At 42.6% G+C, this 14,166-nt stretch overlaps 1 protein-coding gene across 12 annotated transcripts in view; it reads right to left on the reverse strand.

Moving 5' to 3' along the window:
* LMO7 (LIM domain 7) overlaps window positions 1-14,166 on the reverse strand; it is a 444,867-nt gene that overhangs the window by 78,179 nt on the left and 352,522 nt on the right. For all 12 annotated transcript variants that reach the window (XM_033950185.1, XM_033950181.1, XM_033950180.1 and 9 more), the window contains 3 exons: window positions 11,208-11,350; window positions 9,441-9,984; window positions 8,587-8,916 (listed from right to left, as the gene is read on the reverse strand). In XM_033950185.1, the coding sequence (XP_033806076.1) occupies window positions 8,587-8,916; window positions 9,441-9,984; window positions 11,208-11,350 (1,017 nt within the window). The remainder of the gene's footprint in view (window positions 1-8,586; window positions 8,917-9,440; window positions 9,985-11,207; window positions 11,351-14,166) is intronic.

Raw genomic sequence — 14,166 nt, forward strand, 5'->3', positions numbered from 1 at the left:
TTGAATGGAGTCACCTATTTACCTCTCTATCCTGGTTTGGCTGTGGTTCGGATTTTACTGATTGGGTTCGCATTCTCTACACCAAACCTTCATCTAGACTGAGGATTAACGATTCCCTCTCTTCCCCTGTCCATCTTAAGAGGCACACGCCAGGGTTGCCCCCTCTCACCGCTCCTCTTCAACCTAGCTCTTGAACCTCTCTTGTTAGCCATCCGTCAACACCCACATCTTCTTGGGATCCAGGTTGGATCTATACAGGTTAAAACTCTGGCTTATGCTGATGACTTACTTGTATTCCTCTCCAAACCAGCTTCTTCTATCCCTATTTTACTTCAATTGGTTTCTGATTTCTCCTCAGGATCGGGTTACCGCATTAATTGGGATAAATCGGAAATCATGCCTCTTAACGATGTCACCTCTTTATCCGATTGTGGTCCGGTCTCCTTTCGATGGGCAGACTCTTCCCTGAAATACCTCGGAACTCTCTTTCATCAGGATACTGATACGATGATGTCCATCAACTTATCAGCTATAAATACCAAAGTAGATACCCTCTTAAAAAGATGGTCTCCTCTTTCAGTGTCCTGGTGGGGGCGGCTGGAAGCTATCAAAATGACCATCTCCCCGATTATCAACTACTATCTCTCCATGCTTCCTAGATTAGCCCCCAAAGCTTTTTACAAATCCATAGAGAGCAAATTATCAGATTACCTTTGAAATAGAAAACCTCCTCGTACTTCAATGAAAATCCTCAAATCCTCCAAGGAGGATGGAGGGGTGGGCTTCCCTGATTTTTTCTTATACCACATTGCAGCATTACTTCGCTATAGCTCTATATGGCTATAGGTCATGGACACGGATAATGACCACGCTGCCTGGGTTTACATTGAACAATATCTTTCAAACCCTATTCCCATATCTTGCTTACCATATATTTCTCCGTCTACTCTTCCATCTAAATCTGTTACTATTTCTGCAACTCTTCAGGCTATACAACATTTTGATGCCCTCTCCAATTCTGATAGAAGACACACTTTGGCTACTCCTCTCTGGTTCAACTCCTTATTCAACATAGATAATCGTTTCATACACTGGCACTTATGGATCGATAAAGGTATATGGTCACTGGGTCAAGTAATGAACAAAGAAACCTTATTGTCTTTCTCTCAGATTATGGATAAATTCAACTTACCCCCTTCAGAATGCTTTCACTGGCTTCAACTCTCTCACTGCCTGAAAAAATACTCCCCTTCTATTTTCACCTTCTCTCAGACATCCCATTTTATCACTCTATCTCAACATGGCTTTCTCCTAGGACATTCAACCTCTCTCTTCTTTAAAGAACTTAGATCGCATCTGTTCCCTAGATCCAACAGGACTTCCAACACCTGGGCGAATTTTGTCTCTTGGCGCGGCTCTGACAAGGATTGGGTACGATACTTCTGTAAAATTATTCGTCCCATCGCCTCTGCTAGCTTGACTCAATCACTCTACTTTTTAGCATACCATGTTTTCTGGACACCTCACAAGTTGATTCGAGCTGGACTTAGAGACTCTAATCTTTGCTGGCACTGTTCTGCGGAAATGGGCAATCTTCACCATATGATCTACGCTTGTCCTATTCTCGCCTCATTCTGGACTAAAGTATGGGGAATTATTCGGCGTATACTACCTATCACATCTGACTTCACTTTTGACATTCTCCTCTTTAGGTCTCTGGCAGTGATTGACCCACTTACCTCTAGTCAACAATCTCTCCTTAACATACTGATTGCCCTTACGATCCAAATGATCCTCCATAACTGGAAATCTGCAGATACCCTCAACATTGTGTTTTGGTGGAACTCAGTTCTCATGACTCATTCATACGAAATCAAAGCAGCGGAGTTCTCTAACAGATCCTTGACCATATCTCGCATTTGGGAACCTATACAACATTTTTCTTTATAACCGTTGACTTCACAGATGGCTAGATTCTGAATTACTGTTCTTTACAGTTGATTTATAAATACTTATTATGGATGTTGATGCCCGCCCTGCTTTCCATCTTGTTGATCTTCTTCTTCCTTTCCAATCATCTGGTTTAACTGCTTCATATTAGAGAATGACACGGTGAAAAAATTGGTCCCCGTCACCGCCCCGTCCCCGTCTCACCATCCCCGTCACCGCCCCGTCCCCGTCTCACCATCCCTGTCACCGCCCCGACCCCGTCTCACCATCCTCTTCACCGCCCCGTCACCGCCACTGCCAACCCATTCACCGCCCCGTCACCGCCACTGCAATCCCATTCACTTTTCTTTATTTACGTATAAAGGAAACATTCTTTAAAACTTTAAAACTTAGTTAAATATTAGTTAATAACTATACAAAAACAAAACACGCAGAGAAAAAATTAATTAATATAAATTCTCAAAACTGACACATTTTGATCACTAAATTTAAAATAGTTATTTTTCATACAGTTTTTCAATCACTAATCTTCCACCACCCCTGGGGCTAGCAATGCAAAAACAAACACGACATGTACTTTAAATGTACCTAATCGCAGCAAAGATCTCCCTGCCGTGATTAGCATAGTGACCGCGGCTACGGCTGCAAGTCTCCCCTCCCCCCAGCGATCACGGCAGGAGGGCACCCAACCCCTCCTGTAGACCCCCCCCAAGGCCCTCCCGACAATCGCAGCAGAAGGGTACCCAACCCCTCCTGCCGGTCCTCCCAATGGCCTCCCCTAAGATCGCCGGCAGGAGGGTACCCAACCCCTCCTGCTGGACCCCCCCCAACGAACCCTCCCACCCCGGAACCCCCTTAGTCTTACTTTCCAAGTTGGACCGGACGGCTCCTCACACGTATGGCCAGCAGGCTTGCCTCCGTTCAAATGAGGCGGGCCCGCCCCTACCCTGCCCAACCCACAGGATCCTAGGGCCTGATTGGTCTAGGCACCTAAAGCCCCTCCCGCTATAGGAGGGGCCTTAGGTGCTTGGGCCAATCAGGCCCTAGGATCCTGTGGGTTAGGCAGGGGAGGGGAGGGGCGGGCCCGCCTCATTTGGACGGAGGCAGGCCTGCTGGTCAGACGAGCGAGGAGCTGTCCGGTCCAACTTGGAAAGTAAGACTAAGGGGGTTCCGGGGTGGGAGGGTTCGTTGGGGGGGGGGTCCAGCAGGAGGGGTTGGGTACCCTCCTGCCGGCGATCTTAGGGGAGGCCATTGGGAGGCAGAGGAGGGGAGGGGCGGGCCCGCCTCATTTGGACGGAGGCAGGCCTGCTGGCCAGACGAGCGAGGAGCTGTCCGGTCCAACTTGGAAAGTAAGACTAAGGGGGTTCCGAGGTGGGAGGGTTCGTTGGGGGGGGGTCCAGCAGGAGGGGTTGGGTACCCTCCTGCCGGCGATCTTAGGGGAGGCCATTGGGAGGACCGGCAGGAGGGGTTGGGTACCCTTCCGCTGCGATTGGCAGGAAGGGTTGATCTGACAAATGAGGAGCACGGTGAAACACAGGTAAATAGCGGTTCCTAGAAGGGGGTACATTGGCCCGCGGGGACAAACCTGTTCACCGTTTCCGCGGTCGGTGAATGGCCTTGTCCCCGTCACCGCAGCGACTGCTAGTTTTCTTCCCCGTTTTCGGCGGTGACCCGCGGCTTAAATGCGGTGGCCGCGGGTAAACCGTCACCGTGTCATTCTCTACTTCATATAACCTGATCTCTTCCTCTTTCTCCTTTCCTCCTCCTCTCCAGGATTAGGATACATTTGGCTTTGAGATATCATGGTACCTTATTATTGTTAAGACACTCTACCCCACTCCTCTATGTTATGGCTCTAGAGTGTACTAAAGCATTATTTTTGTCAGTGCATATTTATATTTCTCAATGTATTCCTTACCGAATACCTTTGTGTTTTTTATTGTATCTTTGAAAATCAATAAAAATATTTGAACTCGTATATATATATTTTTTTCCATATATAAATTTTGGCATTTTTGTTATTTGACAGCATATCCCTGACAGCCTGTGTATGGGAGAAATGTAGCCGCATCAGGCTTCTGCTGTCTGATCCTCTTGCAGTTTGCAACAAGAAAACTGGCTTGAACTTACACATGTTCTTGTGTGTAGATCTGCCATAGAAACAGAAACATGATGGCAGATAAAGGCCAAATGGCTCATCTAGTCTGCCCATCCACTATCTCCTCTCACTAAGAGATCCCACATGTATGTCCCAAACTTTCTTGAATTCAGACAGTGTCTCCACCACCTCTACCAGGAGACTATTCCACACATCTACCACCTTTCTGTAAAAAAAAGTATTTCCTTAAATTATTTCTGAGCCTATCACTTCTTAACTTCATCCTATGCCCTCTCATTCTGGAGCTTCCTTTCAAATTAAAGAGACTCACCTCATAAGCATTTATGCCACATAGGTATTTAAATGTCTATCATATCTCCTCTCTCCTGCTTTTCCTCCCAGGTATACAAATTGAGATTTTTAAGTCTGTCCCCTTACACCTTATGATGAAGACTACCGACCATTTTAGTAGCCTTCCTCTGGATCGACTTCAGCCTGTTTATATCTTTTTGAAGGTGCAGTCTCTAGAATTGTACACAATATTCTAAATGAAGTCTCACCAGACTCTTACATAGGAGTAACAACACCTCCTTTTTCCTACTGGGCATAACTTTCCCTAAGCACCCTAGCATTTTTCTAGCTTTTACAATCACCTTTTCAACCTGTTTGGCCACCTTAAGATCATCACATGCTATCACATCTAAGTCCCGCTAGTCTTTTGTGCACAAAAATTCTTCACCCCCTAAACTGTACTGTTCCCACATATTTGGTTTTCAGTCCTTGGCATTTTACAGATCCCAGCCTCTGTTGTCTAATTCATGTTATTTGCCTATGTGCATATGTAAATGAACTAAATGTGGTCCCCAAGCCAGCACTACAGGAATCACTAGCGTGTCTGATTGTCAGGATATGCATAATAAAATATGCGTGAGGTAGATTTGCATACCATAGAACCAATGGACACAAATCTTTCATGCATCTTCATGCTGGGTTATCACAAAAACCATAAAACCTACCAAGTTTACAAAAGGTCATTTGGATTATATGGATTTGAACAACCCATTTCCTGCAAACTGTAAACCAAGTCTCAAATGATCCTCCTCCTACTCTGTCTCCAAAATCAGTTTCAAACCTCCAGGTTTGCTAAACCTAATCCATTGACTCCATCCCAGCCCAATTTACTACTTCTACTATTTATTATTTCTATAGCACTACCAGACACATGCAGCGCTGTACATTAACATGCAAGAGACGGTCCCTGCTCAAAAGAGCTTACAATCTAATTATGATAGACACACAGGACTAAAAGGGTGAATCTATACATGCTGCTCAGAAAGGGTAGGGGACTATACAGGGAATTAGAATAGATATGGGTGCTTTACAAGTTGGTAGGGTTAGGATTTAAATGCAGCTTCAAAAAAAGAGGGCTTTCAGCCTGAATTTGAATACCACCAGAGACAGAGCCCAATGTACTAAGGCAGTTTGTTCCAGGCACACAGAACAGCAAGGTAGAATGGATGGAGTCGGGAGTTGGCAGCAGAGGAGAAGGGTACCAACAAGAGGGACTTACCCGACGAACAGAGTTCCCGGGGCGGAGTATAGGGAGAGATAACAGAGAAGAGATTCTGAGGTGTTGCAGAGTGAATACACTTGTAGGTCAATAAGAGGAGTTTGAACTATGCATGGAAACAGACAGCGAGCCAGTGATGCGACTTGAGGAGAGGGGTAATATGAGCACAACGACACTGGCAGAATACGAGGTGTGCAGCAGAATTCTGAACAGATTGAAGGGGAGAGAGAGAGATGGCTTAGCGAAAGACCTGCAAAAAGCAAGTTGCAGTAACCCAAGGAAGAGGTGATGAGTGTTTGGATGATGGCCTGAGTAGTATACTCAGAAAAGAAAAGCAGTATTTTAGCAATATAGTAGAGGAAGAAATGACATGTTTTGGCAATCTGTTGAATATGCAAAGAGAAGGAAAAAGATGAGTCAAAGATGACTCCAAGGTTGCGAGCTGACGAGACAGGGAGGATGATAGCATTATCCACTCAAAGATAATGGAGAAAGGGGAGAGGCAGGTTTAGGAGGAAAGATGAGAGTTCAGTCCTGGCCATGTTTAATTTTAGATAGCGGTGAGATATCCAAGTAGCAATGTAAAAGAAGCAGATTTGCGAGTCATCAGCATAGAGGTGGTACTGGAAGCTATGGAAGGAGATTTAGAACACCAAGGGAAGAAGTGTAAATGGAGAAATGAAGAGGTCATAGGAGAGAGCCTCGAGGTACGCTGACTGATAGAATGGCAGTGAAGGAGGATCCTCCAGAGCTTATGCTAAAAGTGCAATGGGAGAGATAGGATGAAAACCAATAACAGTCCTGAAACCCAAGTGAGGACAGCGTATCAATGAGTAGGTGGTAATCCACAGTGTCAAACGCCACAGATAAATCGAGGAGGATGAGGATGGAGTAGAGGCCTTTGAATTTGGCCAGGAGCAAGTCACTGGAGACTCTAGTAAGGGCAGTTTCCACTGAATGAAGAGGGTGAAGTCCAATTGAAGCAGGTTGAAGATAGCTCAAGACAACGGCCGTGAACAGCACATTCAAGTAGCTTGGATAAGAAGGGTAGGAGGGAGATGAGGCAATAATTGGAGGGGCAGGTAGGGTCCAGCAATGGTTTGTTGAGGAGTGGCATAACTACAGTTTGTTTGAAGGCATCGGGTACAGTCACATTGGAGTGATAGGTTGAGGATATGGCAAATTGAGGAGATGACATTAGGAGAGATGGTAATCAGTAGACAGGTGGAGATGGGATCAGAGGAACAGGTAGTTGAGTTTGGAGGATGACAGAAAATGTGCAGTTTCCTCTTCAATGATTTCAAAGAAGGAAGAAAAGGCAGCAGGGGTCAATGGAGGATGGCAGGACAGACAGGAGGAGGGAGAGGTGGAGGCGATTTGATCAAGAACTCAAGGTTAATCTTGTAAACCTTGTCATGGAAGTACTCAGCCATAGTCTGGGGAGAAAGTGTAGGAGGAATCGGAGCATGGCAAAGAGATAGTGAAGACTGGTTCCAAGAGAATCAGTCAAGCGGGTGATTGGAAAGAGGTCAGCAGGAATTTGAAGTGCATGAAGTCAGTATGAGCATGGGATTTCAGCCAGTGACATTCCGCAGATTGGGCAGAACATAAATAGCGGATCTTAGAAGTCAGCCAGGGCTGGAGTTTGACATGCCTTACAGAATGTGACATGGGAGGAGCGAGGCTATAAAGAGCAGAGGAGAGAACAGTATTATAGGAAGATGCTGCTCAGTGGTCTTCATAATCTTAACTGGCTGTAAGGAGTTAGTATCTCTGCTACTGCCTGCAATGCCAGATTTAAAATGGTACAATACAACTGCAAAAGGTATATAATTGCAGAGCAATGCAGACTGGCAGATAAATGACATAAACCACATAGTAGAAAAGTGAAAGAGTTTTATAGCTGGTGAATCCAGTCTCCAGAAGAAGCACCAAGTGAAATGAAACGTCCTTAGAGCCACACAAATGATCACTGGTTTTGTAGAAGAAATAAAATTTCTTCCAAGAGCCAGATAAGTAATTGCTGGTTTTATAGAAAAAATAGACTTTTTCTGCTGTAATAGAAAGTGATTTGAACTGTGAGTCAGACTTCTGTTGAGAATTTTCTCTTTCATCCTGGGATGGAATGATCTGGATTTGAACAGAGAGCCAGATAAATAACTGCTGGTTTTTGAAAGAAGTTGGTTTGAACTGCTACTGATCCAGTTCTGTTAGTAAATTATGTGGTAAAATAGTACTACAAGTACACAAGATGCATGAAACTAATATTAATATATTTTTTTTCTTTCTGATCAATGGCAATGTGCTGGATGGCATGGAGGTTTAACTGATAACCCGTGCTAAAGCATTACTGAGATCTTTTCCTTCCTTTAAAACATTTCTCTGTGATAACACGTCAGAGGTATATAGTTACTATCGGTAGGGTTATCTTATTGGAATCTTTTTAGGCTCAGTAAGTAGGAAGTAATTCAGATTTAAAATGGTGCCACTAACAAAATGAGCTGAACACAAAAAAAACATGCTTACGGCATCCGTATCAGAGTGCGCCTGTGGTGCTTTTTCAATTTAAACGATGCTGCTGGCTGCAGGGAAACTAGCTTCCTGCTGTTTGTGAAGATTAAGATGATCAGTTGGTCTGAGGGCAAGCTGGAACTATGAATCTGATTTCAGGATGTAGGAAGTTCAAGGTGTGAATCTGGTTTGGGAGTTGAGAGGCATAAAAAAAAGGAAGGTTCTCCATACCAGCCCTTTCCCAATGTCTACAGTGCATGAATTATATACGCTGGGTTTTACAAAGCTGTGGTAGAGGTTTCTACCACAGGCCTTCAAAATAAATGCTCCGAGGATCATAGAATTTCTATGAGCATCGGAGCATTTACCTCACCGACCTGCAATAGAAACTTCTACCCCCAGCTTTGTAAAAGGAGCCTATAGTTTTAACGAGCACAGACCAACAATTCCAGCTCACCTGTGGCCCTGTACTTGGGGCCTCAGATAATGGCAGGCTCTTCGTTTTGGCAGAAGACGAGATTGTAACGGCTTCAGAAGTGGTGTAATGTGATGATTTCAACCTGGAGTAATCTATATCCTGGTTTTGGGATAAAGGAAGTAGTGATTCAGTTGATGGTGTTGCTTGTGTTTCTTCCTGTTTTTCCTCCTCATCTGTCTCATCACTTTTCTCTGTGCTGCTAGTATGATGCTGATAATTATCTCGCTTAGGCAGTGAATTGGTTGCAAAGTTATTCAGAGCTTGTTTTTCTCCATATAGATCGCCATTATATTTTCGTGAATCATCCAGCTAGAAAGCAAAGGTAAACATGTTACATGGGCAGGTGCTGCCGACCTTTTTAAAACAAGGTTATTAACAGCTGCAATCTTAACCGAGAAAGTCCATGAAAGATTTTGCCTCAGTTTCTCATCTTCACAGACTTTCAAGCAAAAGGAACATATATTTTAAATTTACTAACTAAAGAGAAATAAGATAAAAATACCTTATTTTTAACTAGGTTGCAGAGGCACAGGGAAATAAATTGACTTACTCGAATTTACACAAGTTCAATAGCACATGATGTTTTGAACTCAAGATATAGCACTTCCCCTCAACTCCTACTCAACTCCTACTCCAATGATCTAAATATTGGCACTCTTCTTCGCAGGATTTTAAACTAGCATAGGATGAACTCAACTTTCATTGCAGCAAATTTTAAACCAATGCAGCAAATTCATTTTGCAGTGACAGGTAATTTGAAATCACTACACAAAATGCTGTACTCTGAATTTTAGTGCAATGTCAAATATTTAAGAAACAGAATGGATTTTTACCGTGATTGACCGAGGAAGTGATGATATTCCTTTTGACTGGACACCAAAGGGTCTTGGGGTAACCACAGATGTTATCCTTGAGGTATCTGTTCTCTGGTAGCTTCTGGGGAGAGAGGCCGAGACTCCAGGCAGCCTAGTTTGAGCAGTCAGAGTTTGGTGTGTGGATAAACTGGCAGGTTTCTGATCTTCTGAAGGGATTTTAGGTTCTTCTATTGTGGTGGTCTTTTGAGAATTGTATGTGCTGTAAGTTGTTTCATTCCTTGTTATGCTGTAGGGTGCATCGACTTCCACAGTGTAACTCTTCTGTATTGGTTGTTTGAACTTTTCCACCTGTTGTGTACCGACTTCTGTAGTATAAGCCTTTTTACTTAGTCGTTTGATAGATTCATCTCCAGGAGCATTGACTTTCACGGGGTAATCCTTCCCAGCTCGTGAAAAGGAAGGCTCCATTTCTTCAGCAAACACATCATCACTCAATGAATAGGGTCTCCTGTACCCTCCTTTCAGCAGGCTGCCATTGTGGTAATCTTGCTCCCTGCTCTCCCTAAAACAAATAGCAAGTCATTAGAAACAGGGATAGACTGCTTCTTTAATATAAGGAAAAAGAAAATCTCCCCACTAGGATGTGGCTTTTAGACATTTCACTTCTCAGTACACCAAAGGGCTACATTAATTTATGTCCTCAAAAGAATTTGCCTCACCATCCTCTTAGTTCGTGACATGGTGTCACAGAAAGAAAGCAGCTGCTTTTATCCCTCCTACAAATTGTACAAAGCAATTAAAGATACTGAAAGGCATCCACCAGGAACTATATTCAGATATCACATCAGTTGAGCTTGCTGGTGCTACTTTACAAGGCTTTCTTTATTTATTCCCCCCTCTACCCAATACAAGAACATTTTTGAAGGAGGTAAAGTGTTTTAACAGAAGCATCACTTAACATTAAAACAGTATTCGACCTACAAAAAAAAACACATTTAAAACTTTGTATTTTTATTAAGTTTGCAATGATTATACTGTTTGAATGTTACCTATTTAACTTCAAAACTATCATGACTTCAACCAACATCACTTAACATCTCAGGTCCACTTTTTCAGTTAACCAAATCTACTAAGGACTGATTTTATAAATACTACCTTAAAAGCAGTTTCTCTCTAATTCTCTCTCTCTTGCCTGAAAATGTTTGCCCTTACATGCCTAGCAAATATTGGACTGCTTTCTCGAATGTAGTAAATGCATATGGGAAAGGTTGAACGTTCCATTCCCTATCCCCCTACAATCAGCAACCTTGCTGTTCCCAGTCTTAGTAACTGAAGGATAAAATTATATAGGACATCAATCAAAGCAAAAATAAAATATGCAGCTGTTTGCATGATTTTTAAAAAAATTAAAGAACTATTACGGTAGGTAGGACACAAAGCTGAGCAGTGCTACGGTGAAACGAAGAATCAGCCATTTGTCCAACCAGCAGGCAAAACCTTATTCTTTAACAGAGTCTGAAGTTGTCAATTGCTTTGTTCGTCAGTTCCTAAGTCTCAATTTCAGGTTCTCCAAGACCTGCCTACTTTTATTCTTGTTCAATATGAACTACTTAGCTATTTGGGAACAGCCATCCATGTTATTATACTATGGTTTACAGAGGCATTATTTTCTTTGTAAAGGAGTTAGATGCTATTAACCTGGTTAAATACCCTTACACCAATTTGAAAAATGCAGGCACAGAAGTGTTGATGGTTTCCTTTAGAATGCAGGTCGTCTCTCTTTACCTGTCTTGCTGCATTTCACGGAACGTCTTGGTGTGTCGCTCTGAACTCTCAGAGGCATTTTTCTCCATTTCTTCCCGTTCTTCCTTCTTCTTTTGTAAATCCGAAGTAAAGCTCTTTCGGCGATTTTTCCATTTTGCTAAATCCTACAGGTAAGGAGAACAATAATGAAGTACCTGTACACCCATTTCCCGCAGCCTACTTTGGGTTGGGGGGGGGGAGGGAGAGATCATTAGACTACTGTGCAGTGTCCTATTACATAGTCTGAACAGAGCATTCTCCAGCTTGATTCTCAGGTGCCCTATTTTCCTTTAAAACAGAAAAAGCTTATCTGGCAAGCCTTGTTCTCTCGTGCTTCCCTGTAAAAGTTCAAGTGTAAAACACATATTTTCCAGATAATAGGCATGCTCTTCATAAAAACACTATGACGGCAAATAGCCTGCAAAAGCCTCTCTAGTCCACTTACATCTTTCACACTACAGAACCTCAGGCCACCTTACTTTCAGGTTTCATACAATGAAGCACAAACTGTCTACAGTACCTTTACCTACAATCACAGTAGATTCTGGAAAAGTATTACTATATTTTCACTTACATATGCTGTGGCTTATACTAGGTTTTATATTTTGACTAGAGGGGCTGCGGCTAATACAAGAGTGCAATCAATACACATTCCAGTTTACATAAATGTGCAGTGGGTTTAGCAAATGAAATGCAAAGTTGAATAGCACTATTAAAATCAAAGGGGGGGAGGGGAGGATGTGCCTGGCATGTTTTGGGCAGGCTTAGACTTGGACATCTTACAGTAATAATCAAATCTTTTCTAAGATATCCTGGACAGAACTTAAGTTGTTCTGAGCTAGACCTGCTTTAAAAGCATCTAAGTATCAAAAAGGGAACTCAAACTGACCAATTGACTACTGGAGGGATTAAGTTATGTCCCCCTCCATACACATATACACACTCCCCCAGTGGTCACTAATCCTCTCCCACCTCACAAAGATCTGAATGAAACAGTACATACCTGTCTCTAGAACAGTAACGCCTGGTATGGGAAAGCCTGGTAGTGCTGCACATTGGTGTCTTAAGTAGCCTGGTGGGTAGGTTAATCTTAGAGAGGAGGACCTAGGCTCATAAGCCACTCTAAACACTACATTTCTGGTGGAAAGTGTGAGCCACCAAATTTCTAATATACTGCTATATAGGTGCCACCTGCAGCCATAAGGCTATTGGGGTGGTAAACAGATGGGTCCTGGGGAGTTTAAGAGGGCTCAGCATAGATTATGTATCTTTGACACCCTTTATGTGAAGTTCACAGCAGTGACATCTAAAGTGCCCCACTGCTCTGTTGAGATGTCTGTGTGGCCAGTCCATCACAACCCTGGCCCCTCCCACATCCATATGGTCTGGATTTGGACGTTTTTGTGGTCAAAAATGGCAATCACAATTGGACATCCTAAGGTTGAACATCCTGGCAGCCAAGATGTCTAAGTAGGCAATTTTTTTTTTTTTTTTTTTAAAAGATGTCTAGCATTTTGCATGTTTTTAAAATGGCCATTTCTCTGCCTCTGACTTTGGAATCTTGCAAGAAACATCCAAAGTCAGCCTTAGATGTCCCATCAAAAACGCTCCTCTATGTTACATAGGTGAAGCTTATACAGAGGCACATTTACACAAAGGCAGCTTTTAGTTGTGTGCTGCTTATATGCATGAAATACAGTAATTTGTCCAAAAGTGATATTTCATTTTAAAAATTAACATCTGATCATGTTGTAATCAACTTCTGATCCTCCCCCTTCTGTGGCTTTTTTCTCATATTGGGAGATAAGTACAAAAATTCCTGATGATGTTGCTCCAAAGCGCTTACATATTAAACATCCATGTAAACCTGAAATGGTTCAATGAATGAACTCCTAGCTCTGAAGCGCTTCATTAGATGATTGGAGCATGTCTGGCATAAAGGTGGATGAACTGATGTTGAGGAGCAGAGGAGAAATGAGGTGTGTGATTATAAACAAAAAGTTAAAGCAGAACGTCGTGCCCACTATTCCGCCCTGATGGGAGGTAAGGTGGTTGATACCAAGAAGCTGTTTAAATTGGTTTCTACTCCGACTCATGTGATTTGCTAAAGACAAGTGCCTCAGGAGAGCCCCCTGCCCCCAATTCTTTAGCACTATATTTTAGTTCAATGGGTGCACTCTTAAGAGATCTTCTTGATACAATTCAATGGAGTTTGGCAAAAATATATTGGAGAAACCAGGAAGCCCCTGTCTGGTAGATATAACCTAGAGCTCTTTTAAAGAGCCTGGACTGGCTTCTATTTAAGAGACTTTTTGTTAAATACATGCATTCCTATTATTTAGATTCTTGCCCGCCCCTCACATTAAATGCGGATAGCTTCTTTTAAATTACAAATTGAACTTTTGCAGTGAATAAGAGGCATATTTTAGTAACTCCAATTATTAAAAATTGTAAAGAATTGGTCCCAGGTATCTAACTATAAGCCTGTCTCAATTCCATTCTTTGTAAAGCTTCTAGAATGAAAGATTTATTTTCAGTTATTTAGATTATCTCAACCAATCTGCTCTTTTACATGACTCTCAGTTGGGTTTTAGACCCTAATATAGTATTCATATGGTACTGGCATCCCTTTTAGATCAGCTTTATGCCTTATTCAATAGGGGCTTGGACGCTTTGTAATTGTAACTGAATTTGAGTAGCGAGTCTGATCTTGTAGACTCTTTCGGACTTTCTGGATACATTCTTCATTGGTTTCAAGGGTTTGTTTGTTTGTTTACACTCGAGCAGCTACCAGGTGCAATTTGGAGATGTTTCTTCCTGTATATGGACTAATCCCTGTGCCGCTTTCTCCGCTGCTTTTCAACATCTATTTGGCCACTTTGGGTATGAGATTGTCTAATCAGGGCATCCTGCTTTATAGTTAAGCTGATGACAGCCATTG

This window comes from Geotrypetes seraphini, chromosome 6 (genome assembly GCF_902459505.1).
Source record: "Geotrypetes seraphini chromosome 6, aGeoSer1.1, whole genome shotgun sequence".
NCBI lineage: Eukaryota > Metazoa > Chordata > Amphibia > Gymnophiona > Dermophiidae > Geotrypetes > Geotrypetes seraphini.